A 20,480-nucleotide genomic window follows, 5' to 3' on the forward strand; every position below is an offset into this window, starting at 1 on the left:
TTTATTCTTGAACTATGCGAGTCTTAAAAATATTTTTTTACTTGATTAACTCAACTTATATATACCTAGATTTTGCAATATAAGTGAAATATACCCCTAAATTCTTGCCAAATTTAGAGGTGTTTTCGACACCTGTAGACTTTTAATTAAGAGTCTCATACTTTTACAAGAATTTGAATTGAAAAATCAGGATATATCTAAGTTTAGTTAGTCAAATAAAAGTATGTTTTTAAGCGTCAACAATTTAGGTTTGATGGTGTTTTCAATACTTCCCTCTAAAAAAAATTTAAAAAAATAAAATAAAACTTTTGAGGTAGAAGAACTTTGACATGTGATTTTATATGTCACCTGGGAAGGAAGTTTCATCTCAACATTTTCTTGATTTTTTGGCTTTTTTCAAGAACCCAATAAAGTAGCAGCTACCCACTGCCTTGATGACCAGAAAATCCACAATATCTCTTGATTTCAGCTTATGGGTTTCGTCCACAATCAGGTTTTGAGCAATATACTTTGTGAAAGCTTGAATTTTTTAGTCTGAATTTGAGTTCTTGATTTTGCTTGAAGCTTCCTTTTGCTTTAAAATTTTGTGGGTCTGTAGAATTTCCATGTTTTCAAGTGTTTTGAACTTAGAAATGAGCCAAAGATGTGATCTTTTTGCTTAAACTTAGAGAAAATCTTCAAGATTTTTGTAACAATTTGAAAGTGGAAACAAGTGTTATGGAAAAAGAAGTTAGTTTTCAAAGTGAAAAAATGGAAAAACAGCAAAATGGGGTTATGGAGAAGCAGAAAAGTTTTAGGATAGTAATGGAGAGGCAAGTTAGTTTTAGTATTGAGAAGAAAAGGGATAAGGAATCACCAGGGAAAAGAGGGGATGCCCCTCTTCATCTTGCAGCTAGAGCAGGGAATTTAGGAAAGGTGAAAGAAATTATTCAAAAGTTTGATAATAGCAAAGGGGTTAAGGAGTTGTTGTCCTTGCAAAACCAGCAAGGTGAGACTGCATTATATATTGCTGCAGAAAATGGACATACTTTGGTTGTTGTAGAGATTTTGAAACATTTGGACCTTCAAGTTGCTTCTCTTGTAGCAAATAATGGATATGATGCATTCCATGTTGCAGCAAAGCAAGGTCATCTTGGTAAGTTTCAATTAATCATATGAAGTTCTGATTTGGTGTTGATGCAATTAATCTTTCATCCATACCGGTAGTCGTAGTATTACTCATGTAGTTTCTTGTTATTAAATTTCTGTTACTATCTACTGTTTCTTATACTTCGATTATCTCACTATTTTGGTGTAGTTACTGTTCCTTTTGTTCAGAAGGCTTAGTCATGCTTTCTGTAGTGTTTTGTCATGATTTCTTCACTTCTGTTATTTCTTTTTATGGTGATCAAATCCGTGTTATGCTCTATTATTCTCAATTACATGGTAAAATATTCAGAGAAGTTGTGAAACTGTATTGTTAAAGATCAAATTGGTCTGACCAATATAACTATACAATTTGAATAACATGATGGCAAAATACATCTCTGCATCAAGCTGATATTATTGCTTCAATGGTCGTAACGCCAGAAAAATATAGCTTAGGTGTTTGTTAGGAAAAAGAAATATTCAGTGGGTAATTGCTTGAAGCTTGTTCTAATGACACATGTCAAACTGGAATTCAGAACGTTCTTTTCTTACTTAAACCCCTTAGTAACTTTTTTCATGGTATGACATTGCAGAAGTACTGAAGGAACTGTTACATTCGTTTCCAAACCTGGTTATGGCTACAGATTCATCCAATTCTACAGCGTTACATACAGCAGCTGCCCAGGGTCATGTTGATGTCGTAAATCTGCTTCTGGAGATTGATTCGAACCTTGCTAAGATAGCTCGGAACAATGGGAAAACTGTGCTCCATACAGCAGCAAGAATGGGACACTTGGAAATAGTTAAGTCCCTTCTGAGCAAAGATCCTGAGATTGGCTTTAGAACAGATAGTAAAGGCCAAAGTGCCTTGCACATGGCTGTAAAAGGACAAAATGTTGGCATTGTGCTCGAGTTAATAAAACCGAATCCTTCTGTATTGGCATTGGAAGATAACAAAGCAAATAGAGCTCTTCATATTGCAACAAAAAAGGGACGGCCACAGGTTTGTGTTTGTCTGTATGTATGTTTCCTGTTAAAAAATCATTTCAGAATTTATGTGTTTACTGGTTATGGCACAGATTTGTTTCAAAACCTGGTTAATGAAGAATAACCGAGCTGGAACAAACAAAAAGATTAGGTTCTTTGGTTGATTAAATGCTCCATTTAGGCAATCCATTGTCCTCCTTTCTTGGGAAATCTTAGTAGCTCAGTTGGTTGACTACCTGAATTTTCACCTTGTGGGTGAGGGTTCGGTTTCCCACCTTTTAATCTCCTCCCCATTTCCCCTTCCCCTACACCCAATTTCTATTTATTTTTTCTTTAAAGAAAAGTGTCCTTCTCTTGCTCTCTCTGTTTTTAGCATTCATGTTGAAATGCTGCTATGTTGCAACTGCAGATGGTACAATGTCTGATATCAATTGAATGCATCGATCTGAATGCCATTAATAAGGCTGGAGAAACAGCTCTTGATATTGCAGAAAAGTTTGGAATGCCAGAGGTTGTTTCCATTCTGAAGGTGGCTGGAGCTGCCCATTCCAAAGACCATGGGAAGCCCCCAAATAATACTAAGCAACTCAAGCAGACTGTCAGTGATATAAGACACGATGTGCAGTCCCAACTTCAACAGAGTCGTCAGACAGGCTTCAAAGTACGGAAAATTGCTAAGAAGGTGAAGAAGCTCCACATTAGTGGTCTCAACAATGCCATTAACAATGCCACAGTTGTTGCTGTCCTTATTGCTACTGTAGCTTTCGCTGCCATCTTTACTGTGCCTGGTCAGTATGTTGAACAGAAAAAAGATGGTTTTTCGCTTGGTGAAGCAAATGTAGCCGATAAAGCAGCTTTCATAATCTTCTTCTTGTTTGACAGTATGGCCTTGTTTATTTCCATTGCTGTTGTTGTTGTCCAGACTTCTCTGGTTGTGATTGAACCGAGAGCAAAGAAGCTACTCGTATTTTGGATAAACAGGCTCATGTGGGCAGCTTGTCTCTTCATCTCAGTGTCCTTTATTTCTCTTGCTTATGTGGTGGTTGGATCGAAAGAAAGATGGCTTGCTATCTTTGCAACTGTGATTGGTAGCACCATAATGATCACTACTATTGGCTCCATGTGCTACTGTGTGGTTCGACATAGGCTAGAAGAGTCAAAGATGAGGAATATAAGAAGGGCAGGGACTCATTCACATTCATACGCTATGTCTGTGGCATCAGATACAGAGCTCTATGGTGAAAGCTACAAGAGGATGTATGCAGTCTAGGAACAAACAGAAAACTTTTTGCCTATGGTATCAAATCTCAAGCTCCATGGATGTAAAGGACAAGTTAATATATGCAGTTCTAAACCATAAAGTTTGGTGAACGTCTCTTCATAGCACGAGGTTCCAAATGGTCTAGCATACGAAGGTTATGCTAGTTAGGAACTAAAGAGAATGCTTCCACTAGTATATGCAATAATACCGCAGTCATATGGCAATTCTCTGATATGGTGTTCTTGCAACACTAGAATTTGCAACCTGAGGCAAGTCTTGCTTAGAAGTTCGAGATTGAGGCTCTAACAAATCATTCAGTTTGGTTTCCACAACATTTAGTAGTTCAAGAGCAAGTTATGTGGGAGTTTCCTACTATATGGCTACAAAAAATAGCAAAACAAGAGAGCAGCTTGGTAGCAAGAAGGTGTAGATGGCTGATATACAAAACAAACTTCTAAATGAAAATGTACAAACAAAAAAGTTATTTTTTTTTGTGATATAATTCATTGTAGTTCTTCTCTTTATAAAATACAGCTTTTTTGCCACTGCTCTTCCAGATGATGAGGTAGAACATTTCTTGCTCCAACTAGACAGTAGCATCTTTGCATGATCAAATACTAACTTCTCAGTTCTCACTCTGCTGACCTTTGATTTCGTATGCTTCTGATCAGTAAAAGAAGAAGAGAAGTTTGTCAACTAACAAACTGAATTAGTTTCTAACAACTTTCACTGTTCTGCCTTCAACTTTCGTGTATCAGTTATTGTAGTTTACTTATGTGGCATGTATATGTCCTGGCATGGAGAGATTTTCACAGGTTCTCTCTGAATTTATCAAACATCAGTATAGGACTGTGAAACAACTTAACCAAAAATGAACTGCCATAGCAGTATGCATATCTGGAACAAAATTGTCTTTTCTGATATGATCAAAATGCAAAATTGATCTTAGAGTTTTCAGTTAAAAAGTAGCATATCAATACAGAAATTTAAGATATGATTCTACAAAAAATGGGTGGGTGACTTTATACCCCTCTATCGAGATTTTTGAGGTGGAGGCTCAGCTCCATACTAAATTTGTCTATGAGTATTTACATCAAGATCCTATCAAGTAGTAATGCTAGCAAAGAAATCTCAAGAGTTAAACATCTGAGCATTGTCTTGGAAATCAAACTTTTTGTTTGTCATGCTAGCTATCAAGGACCCCGAAGGCTTTGATGGTCTGTCATTGATTCAGAGCCACTTCCCACATGTCGAAGTGCAGATCTATGGTGAGAGCTACCACCTTGGCTTCTTCTTGAACTGCTTTTTGAAGTTGTCCGAACTGCATTAGCTGAGAAGCTGTGTCGAACATTCACCTTATGTGTTCTTGCCTCTGTCGAGCGACTGGCTGTCACATTGATCAGCAAAATCACCTCCTTATCTCTGGTATCCTCACACCACCAGCTTTGTGGTATTCCATCAACAGTTTCTTCTAACTTATTGAACTCTTCGTGACGTACCAAGATTTCAGCAGCTTGATCTGGTTTGATGATGCCAGAAGCAGGTGTTACCTGAATAACAAAATCATAAGATAGCAGTGTTTGCAGAAAGAAGTACCAAAACTACAATAATAATACTCCCTCCGCTTTAATTTGTTTGTCTGGTTTTCACTTGGCACGGAGTTTAAGAAAGTAAGGAGGACTTTTGAGTCCTGTATCAAAATGCATTCTAATGCTTGAACTAAAGAGATTTTGAAACGAACTAAAAAGGAAAGTAAGACAAACAAATTGAAACCGAGGGAGTAATAATAATGATAAAATAAACTCATTGGACTCAAGAAGAGGTGTTAGAACTTGGTTAAGCATATGAATAGACATTGTCTCCATTGCCTTGAAACATGTTAACATGTACAAGAAGAGAGAGTTACGACGTACGCGCATCTAGGATATGAAGAACTTACCTCAAGCCACCGGGGAAAACCAAAAGACGCTCTCGGATGATACTCTGATGCTTGCTCATCCTCTTTGATGGTGGATTGACCTCCACAAGTTATCTGGAAAAAAAGTTTGTCTTCTCTGCTTCTGCTGCTGATTCTTAAGTTGTATGTGTCTTGATTCTGAAGAACTATCTGGCTAGTGCTAACTAGAGTTTCCGGAATATAACGAAATTCTTGTAGTAAAGACTTGACTTTTTCATTGTTCTGGAAAATATCACCAAACATTTGTCTCCTAACTGATCTATCAACATGAGCAATTTCAACATGAAACTTGCACCTTACTGGTTTATGATCACTTTCTGTCACTTCCATGCAAGCCTCATACCTACAACACATGAGAAAAATACAAAGTTTCAAGATGATGCAAGCAAGAAGGACCGATGTGACGAAAGCCTTAAGCATATTCAGATGTTAAAAAACAAACGGTCTTAATCATTCAGTGTTCAAATCTATAGACAACATCTTAATCATTCAGATGTACATTCAGATTCAAACGTCTTAATTTTAATAAAAACGAATGCAGCCTTACTGTATAATGGAAGCAACTACAGGACATTGTAAACTGCATTCTACTGAAGGAGTTGCCCTGTTGTCTCTATATAGTACTCGGTCACACCAAGCTGGAATTCGTTTCTTCTCCCCCGAATCATATCCTGAAATTTGAAAAAAGAGATGTATCTAACTGGTCCTTGAAACGAAACGGTTGTTTGGAAAGAAAAAAGTAAGAAGATGAGTTGATTACAAATATGTCTCACCTCCTAATCCTGGTTTTCCCCTTTCAAACTTGTAAGTTGGAGGAAATCTGATGATTGCTTCCCTCATCCCTTGGAAAACCTTACCACTTATCATTTCTGCTCTCAGTTGATCTTTTTCTCGAAGCCAATCAAAGCATCTTTGTGACACAAAGTCCCTTGCTTCATCATACGATATTCCAAAAAGACGATAGTTGAAATCACCAGTGAATATGACCAAGTCAGCTTCACCAAGCTCGGGTCTTCCTTCGTCTGGATTAATTTGTGCAGTCTATGTCATAATAAAAAGAGTTAGTTTAACATGAAATACATAAGATAACAAGATGTGATAATTACTACAATTTCAGGCCCAGACATTTGCACCGCGAAGCATCTGAGCAGAAGATGAAACACCAGCTGCAAGAGAGGAGGATCCATACAAGTCAGATGAGTAAAGAGCCAAAATCAATACATGGAGAAGATAAAAACAGGTAAAAGGAGCATACCAACAGAATTATTTAGAAGGCTGGAGGATTTGGTGAAAACCATTGTTCTAAATATATGGTTAAAATCAGCATTGCGACGGTTGACTGCTTCTAAATGTGCGGCAAAATGACAGTTTGTAAAGCACATTATTCGATCAAAGACTCTTAACCTCAGACCAACTCCACCCTGCATTTGGAAATGTGTAACCATGATACAGTTATATCAGACATTTTATTGTTCCGAAGGAGAAAACAACAGTTCCTGACTGGTTTGAGAAGTGATTTATTATCTAAAGAAGACGAGCTAAACTTACCTTATTACCAATTGCACGCCCTATTCCACACGCAACTGCTCCAACATCTAGGTCCCCCACATGATTCCTTATAGATTTTCTCACCCTGAGTTATAGAGTGGAATCAAGATTATTAGTATTCATAGACAGGAGCCAATGGGATGGCTATTTCACCCCCATTCAGTCAGAAAGACGAATCTTAATTAAGGATGAGGTACGATGAGAAAGACTGGGGAGGACTTCAGCCTACAAAATAGAGAAGAGATCATCCGAATCTACAAAGGTTCATACCATATAGCAATAAGCAAGGCAGCTAGTTGTCTTGATCCTACTCGTTCAAAAGCTGATCCTTCGTTCAGTGCCTTCCCTATCGCATCCTGCCACCATTGTCCAACAGAACTTCCTTCCAGTCCTACCTAAAGTTGACATGAGTTATTAGGATACCGCTACATACATAAGTTTTTACATCTAAATGGAGCATCTTACTGTTAGCTCTACATACACAGGAGTATACATCCAAGGGTGTTAGTCGATAGCTTACAGTTTCTTTCGCAGCAGACATAGCAAGAAAACCTGCTCCCATTTCTACTTCTTGCAACCCAACTACAATAATCCCGACATCTGAAACTGCAGAACCGAGCCATGTTGCAAGTGCTTCCTGGGAGGCCCTTCCTTGACCGACATTCCAGGTTCCAATTAAAACCCTGACATTTTCTTGACTAGTGTATAGATTTTCTTTCTCAGCTAATTGTGGTCGTAAAATGTTGTCAATAGGCCCTGGAGACGTAAGGTTCCATCCACGTATACCACCATGGTTTGCCAAGCTATAAACATAGTCATTCCCAACTGCCATTTTTATTACAGGCCCATTATGTGCAACCCAACCAGCTAGTAAATTCCCATCAAGGTCCAGTGCCTGTACCATACCACTTACGTAGCCAACCCATATTCGAGAACCATGAGCACATAAGCACAGAACTGCACAACGGTGGTGATGAAAATCTTGCAAACGGTTGCCATTCCCATCCCACTGGACAAGTAAACCACTTGAACATCCACTCCAAATCATTCCATCAGCTGCAAGCACAAGAACTTCTGTTTTCTTACTATCTTCTACAAATGCCCCCTTTGTTGCAACTCGACGAACAGCATCTGCAGCTCCCATTATAGCATTACGTGACCGCTGCAAAAAACTACTTCCCTGTGACTTTTCCTTTTTGGATTTAGAAACAAACTTAACGTTTAGATCGTCTTCCGTTGATTGGTCTTGCACTGATGATATATCAACCCGATTCTCAATCTGACCTTCTACATTGTACACTTTCAAGAGTTCCCTATTCCGTGCATCCCTGCAGTTTCCCAACTATCGGAGTTATTAGGAGTGACAACTAATCTGTAAAGAAACTCTTGACTATTTCCTATGACTTAAACGTCAAAAGAAATGCATTGCATAAAATTTCTGATGGAAGCAACAATGAGGGACATACCATAATGAGAAGGATAAAGAACCAGCTGCCCACACTTTCGCCCGTACATGATCAGATAACAGACACTTCACCTCAGAAGATGAGATGTTACACACACCATTTACTGTGACTAGGGTCCTAAGGTCAATCGCTGACCTTTCTACGAGTAAAGCAGCCATATGTTTTTCCTCTGGTGATAAAGAGAGGGACTTCTCAACAGATTCCCATGGCCAGACCTTTATGACTCCACCCTCAGACCCAGACCATATATCACCTGGATCAACAAGCAATTAGTCATAGTTGTCATTTGGAACACAACTAGAAGCAAGAAGTCATTCACCGGTATTTAAAACACTGATATAAGTTATTAGCAAGTGAGTTTCACAATGATCTGTAAAACAGAATAACAGAAGGAAAAATCATAGATTTCCAAGAAACAAAGAATATCTTGTTGGAGCATATGTGTTGAGAATGTTAAGTATATCGCAACCTTGAGCTCATAAAGAGGAGAGATTTTCTATAAATTGAGCTTATAGTAAACGTTGATCTTGGAACATATGTATATTACACATGTGTGAAGGAAAATTAGATATTACCATAAGAAGATATGACCATCGAAAGAACTGAACCGCGATGAGCCTGCCAAGAGAGGCCTTCCTTAAAAGGAGAATCATCAGAATTAGGTTGGTCCATCCTCCAAGATCTAATCTTTCCATCCTTATGCCCACTCCATACCAACTTATTCCCACTATCAACTATCAAGCATATAGCAGGCGATGTATTTACTGACTCGTAAAATGGTGCAGCATCCTCATCGCCTCTTTTTGCTCTTCCATTAAATCCTAATCCTGCTTCATATTGATCCGAGAAATTCCATACTCTTACACCACATTCTTGTCCTGCCCATAGTTGTGTGTCTGTGCAGGCAATAGTCCTCAAAAATCTCCCAACCTGAAATTATGTTTCATTAAAACGAGGAGAAAATCAACATGAAGACATCTACTGTTCATGAAGACCCTCTCTTCCATTTTCGATATTGTTTCAACTTAATTATGTTTATTACTACATACAATGGACATCCTTGGACAAATCTAAATGGAGGAGGTTCTAAATATGGCGTCTCCCATTTCACTCACCACTTCCAGTCATTTTCCCACTCAAGCTAGAGCTCCATTTGGATCTAGGTAAACTACAACACAATTTGGTAAGACAAGTGTATGAATAAACTCAAGAGTATAACGAAGGATAAAATTACCCCCTCCGTTTCAATTTTGTTTCTCTTACTTTCCTTTCTTAGTCTACATATCTTTAGCTTAAAACTACAAGATTTAAAAGTTTTCGTTACATTCTTAACTTCCGTGTCAAGTCGAGTCAAAACCAAACAAACAGATTGAAACAGACATACTAACATATTTTCTGACATTTTTTACCTTCCCCCAAAACACATAAACAATAATAGTACAAAAATGACAAAAGTTAAAAAGGAGATCTTAGTTTGGTTGACTAGCTGAAGTTTCACTTATTAGTCAGAGTTCTAATTCCCCACCTTACAATCCCCTCCCCCATTACCCATTCCCGACCCCAATGTAATTAAAAAAAAGGACCAAATTAAGAGATTTTGTTACCTGAGTTTCTCTAAGGGGATGAGGTCTCAACTCGTGGCACGATGGACGAGACGGATGCACAGCAGCACGAGTTGGTAGTTTAAACATTCCAACTCCACCACCAGATGCAGCAAATTCCGGCAACGGAAGTTGCTGATCATCATCCAAACAATCAGGAATCACACCAAGTCCACTAAAATTCTGAGTCATCAAATGAAAATCCTGTCTATCAGCCGAAACAGCAGCAGCACAAGCAGTGGTCGTGGTGGTAGTACTACTATTATTACTACTACTACTACAACTAATTTCATTTGAATTAGTCGAATAAGGATAGAAACCTTCATTATCATCATCAGAGGAATCTTCGTATAGGCCGGAGTTATTAATGCTGTTAGGCATATAATCAACATCGAGGCTGTGGTTACGGACTTGGTGATGCCGTTTATGATGGGTACCTGTATTTGTACGAAGTTGATGGCTGTACGAATGTGCTTTTCGTCGTGGTGGTGGAGCTTCGGTTAGACCTTCTAATGCATTTTTCTCGTCGTCTTCAAATTTCTCAACGACGTCCATGGTATGTTCAAATAAATTTGAAAATTGGAGAGACGGATTCAGGATTTGGACGTAAAAGAGAAAGAAAAAGTAATATTGAAACAAAATGGGAAAATATGAGTGAAGAGAGAAGAAAGTGGACATGCATGAAAAAGAAGAGGGAATTGAGGAGGGAATTAGGCGGAGCTTGCTCTCATTCTACGGATAGAAATGTTCTAATAAAAACTGTCACTCTTTTCTATTTTTTAAATTGAGAAATATTTTTTTATAAGAACAAAAAAAAGAAGCAATTATCTATTTTGGGTGTGTTGAAAATGTTTTTTTAGAAAAATAATTATTTTTTTTGGTTTTATAAATAAAAAAATTATTTTAAAATATTTGTGTATAATTCAGATAAATATTGTGGAAGGTGAGGGTGAGATAGGATTGGGGTGGGATGAAGATGACAATAATAAATTTTTCTAAAATGTTACTATTCTTATTAATGTTTTTTACGTTACATTATTATTATTTATAAAAGTGAAATTGGATGAAAGAGTTATATCTAATAAGTAGATTAATTTATGGAATGATTCGCTCCGTTACTATTTTATTCATTACTTTTTAATGGTATAGTGGATGTAGGTCAGATGAATATAAAAGGTCAAGATTATTTTCCTTGTTAGCCTCTTAAATTCATCTGTATATAGATATTTGACTTTCAGATTTTTTTCAGTACAAACACAAGTTGTTTCACCTTCTGTTTTATCATAATTCTTTCTGTTATTGCTAATTTATACAAATAACGTTATATTATTCTTTTCATATATAAAATATGTAGTTCATTTTTTCCTTTACCTTATTGTTTAGAGTATGTTTTCGTATATTAATACCAATATAATTTTGACTTTTAATATCAATAACAAAATTTTACTTCTTAATTGTTAGTGTAACGGTGAGTTATCATATCCCTCTTTATATACATTTTTTATGTTTAAAGATTTATGTAATTTTAAAAAAAAATTGTACTAATATTATAATACACATAAAATTTATAGACAAACACGGTCACTATAGTGAGATTTGTTTATATCCCATTTTTAATTCCAATGTACCAAATTTCGCTAAAAGAAGATTTTATGTTATAATGTTATATATAATAATCAAGTGGTTTTTAATTCTTGTATTATAATTTTTAATTATTTTCTTATGGTTTTCTTTTAAGGAAAATTGCCATATTTCGAATTAGAGGTAAATAGGGAAAGCCGTAGTAAAGGTGCATTTTGCCATTCAATAGAAAAGGAAGAAAATCAACCAAAATAAAAAATCTCAATTTTTTTTTCTTCATTTTCATTTTATTTTTACTATTGTCTCACTCTTCTCTCTCCACCTTACAAAAAAAAAAAAATTGGCTTAATGATCAGTACATCATCAACAGTTTCTTAAATTTGTCAGTAAAATTAATTTAGAAATTTGAATTACGTTTTGTTTTAATTTGAGCATCTAAACACATGATAAAATATTCTTGTTAGACACATTCAATTCCAATTTTAAAAAAAACTTTTGCACATGCCTTCAAATTTTCATACGTAGATTAGTTAACCACTTAAAATCAATTAATATATCACCTCCTTGATTATATATTTTACCCTCAATAAGTCATAATATCTCATGCCTATTCCAATCGAGGTACACTCTGACCTTAATATATCACCTTATTTAATTATATGAACTAGCTAGCCTCAATCAGTCACAAAACCTTAATAAAACATTTGTATTTACAATAACAAGATTCTTTATACTCAAGTTGTGAAAGAATATTCAATTGTCCCACTCTTCTTTTGAAAAATTACTTTACAAAATATTTTTAAAAAAAAAACTACAACTAGCTCTTGTGTCTTTGGTTTATACATATCATCATGGTTATCACTACTCTCCATGATATTTGACTGTTCTTCCTTTGAAAATTTCTCTTTTATATATTTATTGTTTATTTTATACCTTATGTTCTTTGTGTTGAATTAGTTAATTTTGGAAGACTTAAAGAGAAATCATGTTGAATATTTTTTTCTAAATAAAAATAATAGACAATGGATACTATGTTGTTAAATTTTGGAACATTGGAGGGCATGTTTTTTTCCCATTAATAAGATGTAATTAATTATAATAAGGAAAGAGGTTCACCACAAAGATTATTTTTTGAAAAATAATAAACTTCAACGTGCATACTACATAGATATTTCGTAAATTTGATTCCTTTAACTTTGCTATTTATTTATCTATTGACATTTACTTTTATATATTTTCGAAAATAATACAGAAGAAGAGAGGAAGAAAAACTCAAATCATGTGAGTATCAATATAGGTATTTTCATGTTTAGTTGGCTAAAACGATTTGGGAAATATTTTTCAAATGAATTTATTTTCCTCCCATTTAAGAAAAAAAATATGACTTTCCTATCAAAAGTATGAGAAACTCTCCTTCAACCTATCCACCCCACTAACACCATCTAATAGACTAATCCACATCCAAATGGCACATTTCCCCGGCCCCCAACACCTCTCGACCTACCATCTCACCACGCGGCCCACCCTGCCCTCGATACCCCACCCCAACCTTCTGCAAAGGCCTATACCACTCGTTCCTCCCTCTACCCATGCCTCGACATGGGACTCGACCACAACCGTAATCCTGACTCGAGACTTAACTTTAGCTCGAGACTCAACCCACAACGAAATCATGACTCTGTACATGATACAGGACCAAAATCCAACATCGGCCTAAGACTCGACTATAACCCCGAATTATGGGACTCAACCCTAACTAAGGATTCAACTATGACCCTAAGACAACTAAACCCCAAGTCAAGGTTGAATCTCGAGTCTAGATGGAGGTTGAGATCGAAGTTTGGATCTCAGGTCGAGGTTGTTGGTCAAGTCTCAATTTAGTGTTAGTCCAAGGTCGAGTTAAGGGTCAAGTTCCAAGTAGAGGTCGGGGTCGAGTCCTAAGTTTGGATTAGGTCTCAGGTTGAGGTCGGAGTCATGTCCCGAGTCAATGTCCTCAATGTCAAGGTCAGGATCAAGAGAGATTGGTTCTCGAGTTCTAACTTCTAAGTTGAGTTCGGGTTGAATAATGGTCAGGGATCATAGTATTTGCCTCAATTAAACGCAACTGCTCTTGGGACAACATTTACTCCTTTCTAACCAAACATCAGAAAATAAGTAAGAAAATGATTCAGTAACTTCTAAGAAAACATTTTCCTTTCATACCAAATACACCTCTAATGCAATCCCAAAAGCTAACCCATAAAGTAAAAGTTACCCAAAATCATACTGAGAGACAATATTTCATTCTACCAACCAATATAGAACACACCAGCTACATTTGCATATACATATACATAACATATAAGTTAGATACTAATATCACTAATGAAAAGAGCTTATACAGAAAAAGAAGCATTCAATACTATTTCTGAAGAGGCAATCATAAATACGTTTCATAATATGAAAACTCGCTGAGGAGAATTATAGTAATCTACACATGCGTTGTGTTTGATTAGTAATGTGACAATACAATGATTTGTTATTTGTTCACTTCCTTTAAATGTCGATATCACATATAGAAAATCTTGTGTAACTGCAAGGTGAAATGATATTCAGAACAAGGACTTGCATATTGATCTCTTCCACCTTCCCAGCTTTTCTCTTCCCTGCAAAGACAACAAGAAAAGCATCGTACTTAAGACTCCTAGCAAAGGGAGAAATTGTCTAAAGAGATATACACAATTTCCCAGAGAAGGAACTATGCAAGTGTCACTGCCTAACACTAAGCAAATTTACTCACTCTCCGCGATGGAACAGCCAAGTGATTCTCCACAATCGACTCTGCCCTGATCCCCATCGGATGCAAAACTTCTTCATAACTAGTCAGAGAAATTGTAAAAGTTAGTCATTCGTATCAATGAACTCAAGAAAGAAGCTAGCTGAAATTCAACGACATTATTGCTACAAGATGAGAAGTCTTTGAGGGGAGCATATCTAGAAATAGACTAGAAGAAAATAGAGATTACTTGGAAACTGATACTTTATATGGAGGCCCGCCTTCATGGTCACTTATCTGAGAAACAACAAGAATCTCAAAACCAAGAAATAAAAGGAAATAATGTCAAGAATAGCCAATCTACCAACTCATGGTCAATTATTACAGTGAGCTACCAGTCTGTTTAGCATATAGTAGGTGCGACCTGCAACACAACTATCTTTCCCCCCTTCACCTTTGCGGTAAAGAGGGCATGTAACTGACAATTTCATTGATATCCTATAGGATACTCACTTGGAAAACTAACGGATCCTCTATTGTATCTCATGAGCATAACATAAAACTTCCTATGATATTGGAAGAATTTAAATGATCACAAGTTGTAAACGAGAAGGGAAGAAAGTTAACGGCAAAAGAACTATTGACAAACCGGAAAAATCAGTGTTATAAGCTCCCCATCTGGTTTTAGAAGATCTCGAATTTTACTGGCCCATCGTGATCTCATCTCTGGCTCAATGGCACAAAAGAAACTGCCAATTTGAAAGTAATGCTGTCACACAACTGGTCATTTCGTAAGATAAGAAAACACATGGTCATGCCAATCTTACGTGTAGTCAAAGATAAGATCAAACAATTGAGTGGGACGCCAGGAGAAGAAATCTGCCTCTAGGAAAGCAAAATTCTCCGCACTTTTTGATGATGAGAACAGCTACCTCGTGCAAAAAAATGTGTAGATACTTTGAGAAAGCATCAGAATGTATGAACTAAACCAACAAATTACTACTATAAACCTGTCCTCTGAACCAATTCAAGAAGTTAGAACTAAGAATTGGAAAGGGGCCTCAAGAACAACAGACAAATAATGAAACATAAACGTTTGTGTTGGCTAGAGTACTACTCTGAATTGCATTTCTTTGACCACAATGACAATAGAAATATTAAATGTCAGTAGCATAATTGAGCTTCTGTGTCACTCAAAATTCTGGACAAAAAGGTGAAACACCCAAGATCAAAATTCACGATTTTCATAAAGGAGCACAATCAACAACCAAACTGAGAAAGACATAGCTAAGTGATCGAAGAATGTAAAAAATTATCCACCCAATAAAACAAAAGAGAATGTAATAAGAATATACATGCAATAGAAAATTTGAGTTTCATTCAGAATCTGTAGCTGGCTACTTCTAGCTCCCAGTCAGTTTCTATTACATAACATTTGGCTCTCAAGGATCCGATACTCCTCTTCCTACAATCGATTATAGAACATGCCAAATTACCTAAACAAAGCTCCTTCCTTACACCACAATGGTATCTCCTAGAAAGCATTACCCTCAAACATCACCTTCCCCCCGTGTTGAGCAACAAAGAAAACATAAAGGTATACAATCAGAAGGACATTTCCCATTAAAGATGAATTACACCTTCCATCACCCAATCTCCTAGAAATTGTTCCCACCATATTGTCTCAAATGGTTATAGACCTAACGCCTTCCTAATTGGATTCTGACAAATGCCATATGCCATATCTCTTTTAGTCCACGAGAAACAGACTTCCAACATAATCTTTTAAGAGATGTTCATTCAAATGCTTGTTTGCAGAAGGGAAATTTTTAGCCAAAGATGCACCTATGGCAAAAACAGTCTTGAAATCATTTAGTTTCCACTGCACATTGCATTGAAAAGTAAACTATACCTCAAAAGGCAGGCAAGTACTGAAGACTAAGCAGAGAGGTTGCATAATATTGCAGTCTTGTAACATTAATCTTTGAAACTTTGGAGAACCAGATCAAGGAAAACAAAAGTATTAGCTCTTACTTTTGTAGCTTGCTTAATAGCATTTTCTGATACATCCAAGCCAACAACAAAGCGTTCAGGGCTAGCAATTGCCACCACATCATGACCCTGTCACAACATATACTTCAACTAATCAAAAAGAAACAGTACCAGAACAGTAAAAAGAAAGAAAAGAAGCTTTTCGTGCAATTAAGCAGTACAACAAGGTGGTTCTGCGTGTGATGAAACAAAAGGAAAAACTGAAAGACCAAATCGGATGATTATACCCATGAATATTTGGGTGTATAATATCCTTCTGATGACAATATTGGACTCATTTCTTGCATACAAAAATACATGGTTGATCTCATGGCGTGTTTCTGAGGATCTATTGGAAAGACGGAAACAATCTCTCTAGCTTCACAACTTAGGGGTAAGGTACGCATACACACCACCCTCCTCAAATCCACTTGTGGGATTACACTAGCCTAGTGGCTGAGCTCATGATGTGTATTGATTAGAAGAAAACATTCTACTTGACTTTCTTACGAGGAAAACTCAGAGAAACTATAGAATTCAGCCGTCATTCCATAATTATGGAAAACCTCTCAATTTCTTTTCTTTTGTTTTGTGAACCTGGTGTTCAGACTAGCTTCGCGCACCTCAACTAATTCCACAGGATATATGCCCCCTCCCAACAACAACAGCTACCAGGTAACTTTGTCAACCAAGGTTACGACAAATGCGAAAAATCATCTAGTATTTTTTCGTCTCCGATGACTCCCAACCACTTCATTGAGCACTAGGCCACACCCTTGGGAGCTATCGCGCTAACCTCTCAATATCTGGACATTACCAGTAAGCTAAATTGCAGATAACCCTATTTTTTTTTCTTATAAGACAAATCATCAAGTATAACAATAAAATTGCCGCAAAGGGCTTTTACAGGACACTTACACTGCCACAACCAGGGATCAGAGCCCTGCCTTTAGGAAGGGTACCTGTTTGATGAAGATGAACAAGAATTGGGGTAGGCTGACCCAAATCCCAAGGTGTCATTCCTTTCTCCCAACATTTATCCCAACCACCTATCATTACAGATAATCAAATTTGTATATTGAGATAAAAAGATTCAACTTTTCTTGAGAAAAAGAAGAAGGGGGTTTTACCAGAAGGGTCAGAATGAATTAGCTGTTGCAGTTTGTCGACTTCAGGGTTTGATGTATTGCTTCTTGCCATTGTTAGTCTACTGAGCGGAGAAGTTAGTGGCAAAGTGTTGAAGAGAAGGCCGTAGCAGGTAGACAAATGGGTTCTCGTTGATGAAGCGTGAGGATGTAACACACTGATTACCATCACTTCCTGTGTCAATGATGGCAATTCGGGCCGGGTCGGGTCGGGTCACGGTTTGGACTTTTTTTCCTATGGATATGGATCTTTTAGCCATAAAATTATACCTTTTATCCTTTAAATGAGTCGTCAATGATGAAGCCTGAGGATGTAACACACTGATTACCATCTATGCTTGTGTCAACAATGACAGTTCTTATACGGGTTGATTTGAGTCGATCATTCGAATTAATTTTGAGATTAGGGATCTTTAGACATAAAATTGCACGTTTTGTTTTTTAAATGAATTATTTTTTAATTTTTGGAGAAATTTTATAAGTAGCTATAATTTGGAGCATATATTATATAGTCTTACGTATGAGTTATAGTACATATTTTACTCTTACTCATATTAGTCTTATTTTTCTTATGAGAAATAGCGAATTACATTTAGGGAAAATACATAAAAACACCTTTGAATTTGGCAGTAAAATTTACTTTAACACTTTAACTTTACGGGTAATTATTTACCCCCCTTATCTTATTACAAGTGAATTTTATATCACTCGAATGACTGACGTGGCAAATTATAACAATATCAGCGCGTAAATAAAGAAAAAAAATTAAATGGGACCCTTTTTTTTTTTTCTTTTCGGCCAATACAATTTTTTCCATTTTTTCTTCTTCTTCCTTACGCCCATTACCCCAAACCCAACCAATTTCTTTTCTTCTTAATTCTTTCTTCTTCCTCACAGCCTCCACACCTCTCCTCTTGTTCCTCTATTTCTTTCTTCATCCTATATCTCCGATTTTCTCCTTTTTCTAAGTAGTTTATAATAAAAGAGAAAGTTTCAAATCAAAACAACAAATCTCTAAAAAAAATTAACCATGATTTGATTAAAAAAGAATTAACAAAGTGTCAGAACCTTAAAAAATAATTAATCATCTAACTTTAAACATTACTTATTCTAAACTTGGATATGCATTAGGAAGTTAAACACGAAAATTAGCAACAGATCTAAAAAAATTAAGCACACTGATTTTGCACAAATTTAAAAGCGTCATTGTTGATATAAGTTGATAGCTTCACTTAGCTGAAAAAAGAAAGTATGGTGATTGATGGAAGTAATAATAAATAATTACAAAGTAATGGAAAATAGGATGAATCGGTCAGAGTGAAATTTTAGATGTTAAGAACTTAACCCATATGAAATAATGAAGAGGATGGGTGAATAGTGAAAACAAAAGTTTTAAAAAACGTGGGGAAGTAAGAATAAAGAAAAAGTATTTTTTTTCCAATTATCTGACGTGTCATCGATGTGGCATAGAGGTGGCGCTTAAGTGGCGCGCGTGCATTTCACCCATAGGTATGAAACTGGTATTGTATGTGTAAGGTGATATTAAATTCACTTGAATTAAGTTTAGGGGGTAAATAATTATCCGTAAAGTTAAAGTGCTAAAGTAAGTTTTGCTGCCAAGTTCGAGGGTGTTTTTATGTATTTTCTCTTACATTTATAACACATTTCTAACATGATCTTAATGTAATAACACATCAACTAATTTGAATAGTATTTGAATTTTTTAAATTCGGGTGTAATATATTTTTAACATCGTTATCAAGAAGAACAAAATAAAAAAAATTGTCATACATTTTGAATTCAATATATTATACATAATTACATATTATAGGTATATATGTTTCAATGCACGTGGTGAATATATAACTGACACATTTTTAATACAAATATATTATAAGTATTATTGTGAATTTCAAACATTCAAGTAGTATTTAAATTAGTTTACGTTATTAGAAATGTATTATACTTGTTCTATAATAACAACTATCGAATTCACAACAATGTATAATATTGAATTCAAATTGTATTACAATTATCTAAGAGGCCTTTGTACTGTAACGATCCTCCCAATCATTATGGGTGAGTCATTAGTGATAGAAAATGAGGGAGAAAAGGTTGATTTGAAGAGTTATAAATTTCAGGCTAGACTAGGCTTGGATGAAATCTGAGTGAGGTAAGATTTGATCAAGAGATCCGGGGAAAGGATTGGGGAAACATCTAAGTAAAGTCTAATTTCGTTATTGCTAAGACATTAAGGAGTTTGTAGGACTTGTCAGAAGTGAATTTGGATAAGTAGAACTCTCGATATAGAACTTGACATGAATGGGTTACTTAAGAACGTTAAGGTTTGGAGGTGTGTGGAGAAATGAGCTATTTTTGAAGGATTTTTGAGGTTCTGCCTCGTGCAAGCCGCTGCAGCGAGGGCGCATGCCGCTACGGTGGCCCAAACTAATTCCCTCTAAACCAGAATATATCGCTAAAAGTACATAAAACAACCAAAAACTGTTCATAATCAACTAAGAACGTTTTGGGGAAGTGCAGAGGCGACATAGGGCGATTTTCATCATAATCATTGGAAAAGGTAAGTTAAAAGGAAAAATTAGAACTTACCTTTACGTCATTGATCCTACTCTACCTTTTGTGAATTTTTGAGGTAAAGTTTTAAATTTGACTCATCAAGAGCTAGAGCTTTCATCTCCAGCCTATATGACAAATTGACAATTATGATTGCGACTAGATGGAGATGTTAGTGGTTGTTCCCACATAGAGGCGGACTCATGTATGCCCTTCAGGGTGCGCGTGCACCCGTTAACTTTGAAAAATTATGTTTGTGTGTGTATATATATATATATTATTAGGCTTGCTAGTTTAGACGATGAATTTCTTTACGCGAGGGACTGGGTTTGAATCTCATTTGTTATTTTTCTTTTTTTTCGATGACTAGTTTCGTACTTGCGACCTCATGGTGCAAAGTGAAATTTAAAATCATCACTCCACAAAGCTAACTTTATTTAAAAGAG

The 20,480-nt window shown here is 36.1% G+C and overlaps 3 protein-coding genes across 3 annotated transcripts; 1 reads left to right on the top strand and 2 right to left on the bottom strand.

Annotated features, from left to right (window-relative positions):
• Window positions 1-373: 373 nt before the first annotated feature.
• LOC102586167 (ankyrin repeat-containing protein At5g02620-like) lies at window positions 374-3,921 on the top strand. The gene is made up of 3 exons (XM_006351005.2): window positions 374-1,135; window positions 1,722-2,131; window positions 2,525-3,921. The coding sequence occupies exons 1-3, from the start codon at window positions 718-720 to the stop codon at window positions 3,383-3,385; spliced, it is 1,689 nt and encodes a 562-aa protein (XP_006351067.1). The 5' UTR covers window positions 374-717; the 3' UTR covers window positions 3,386-3,921.
• A 462-nt stretch (window positions 3,922-4,383) lies between these two features.
• On the bottom strand, window positions 4,384-10,503 carry LOC102597555 (type I inositol polyphosphate 5-phosphatase 12-like). Its single transcript, XM_006351035.2, has 12 exons — window positions 9,952-10,503; window positions 8,923-9,277; window positions 8,348-8,600; window positions 7,402-8,209; window positions 7,152-7,276; window positions 6,882-6,966; window positions 6,589-6,754; window positions 6,459-6,499; window positions 6,107-6,374; window positions 5,881-6,004; window positions 5,316-5,676; window positions 4,384-4,926 (listed from the first exon to the last, which is right to left on the bottom strand). Exons 1-12 carry the CDS (start codon window positions 10,501-10,503, stop codon window positions 4,570-4,572), a joined length of 3,495 nt encoding a protein of 1,164 aa, XP_006351097.1. The 3' UTR covers window positions 4,384-4,569.
• Window positions 10,504-13,937: 3,434 nt separating this feature from the next.
• LOC102586501 (thiocyanate methyltransferase 1) lies at window positions 13,938-17,666 on the bottom strand. Its single transcript, XM_006351006.2, has 8 exons — window positions 17,446-17,666; window positions 17,234-17,364; window positions 16,319-16,405; window positions 15,112-15,212; window positions 14,934-15,033; window positions 14,535-14,581; window positions 14,309-14,387; window positions 13,938-14,174 (listed from the first exon to the last, which is right to left on the bottom strand). The coding sequence occupies exons 1-8, from the start codon at window positions 17,627-17,629 to the stop codon at window positions 14,121-14,123; spliced, it is 783 nt and encodes a 260-aa protein (XP_006351068.1). The 5' UTR covers window positions 17,630-17,666; the 3' UTR covers window positions 13,938-14,120.
• Window positions 17,667-20,480: the final 2,814 nt, after the last annotated feature.

This window comes from Solanum tuberosum, unplaced genomic scaffold, assembly GCF_000226075.1.
Source record: "Solanum tuberosum cultivar DM 1-3 516 R44 unplaced genomic scaffold, SolTub_3.0 scf00132, whole genome shotgun sequence".
NCBI lineage: Eukaryota > Viridiplantae > Streptophyta > Magnoliopsida > Solanales > Solanaceae > Solanum > Solanum tuberosum.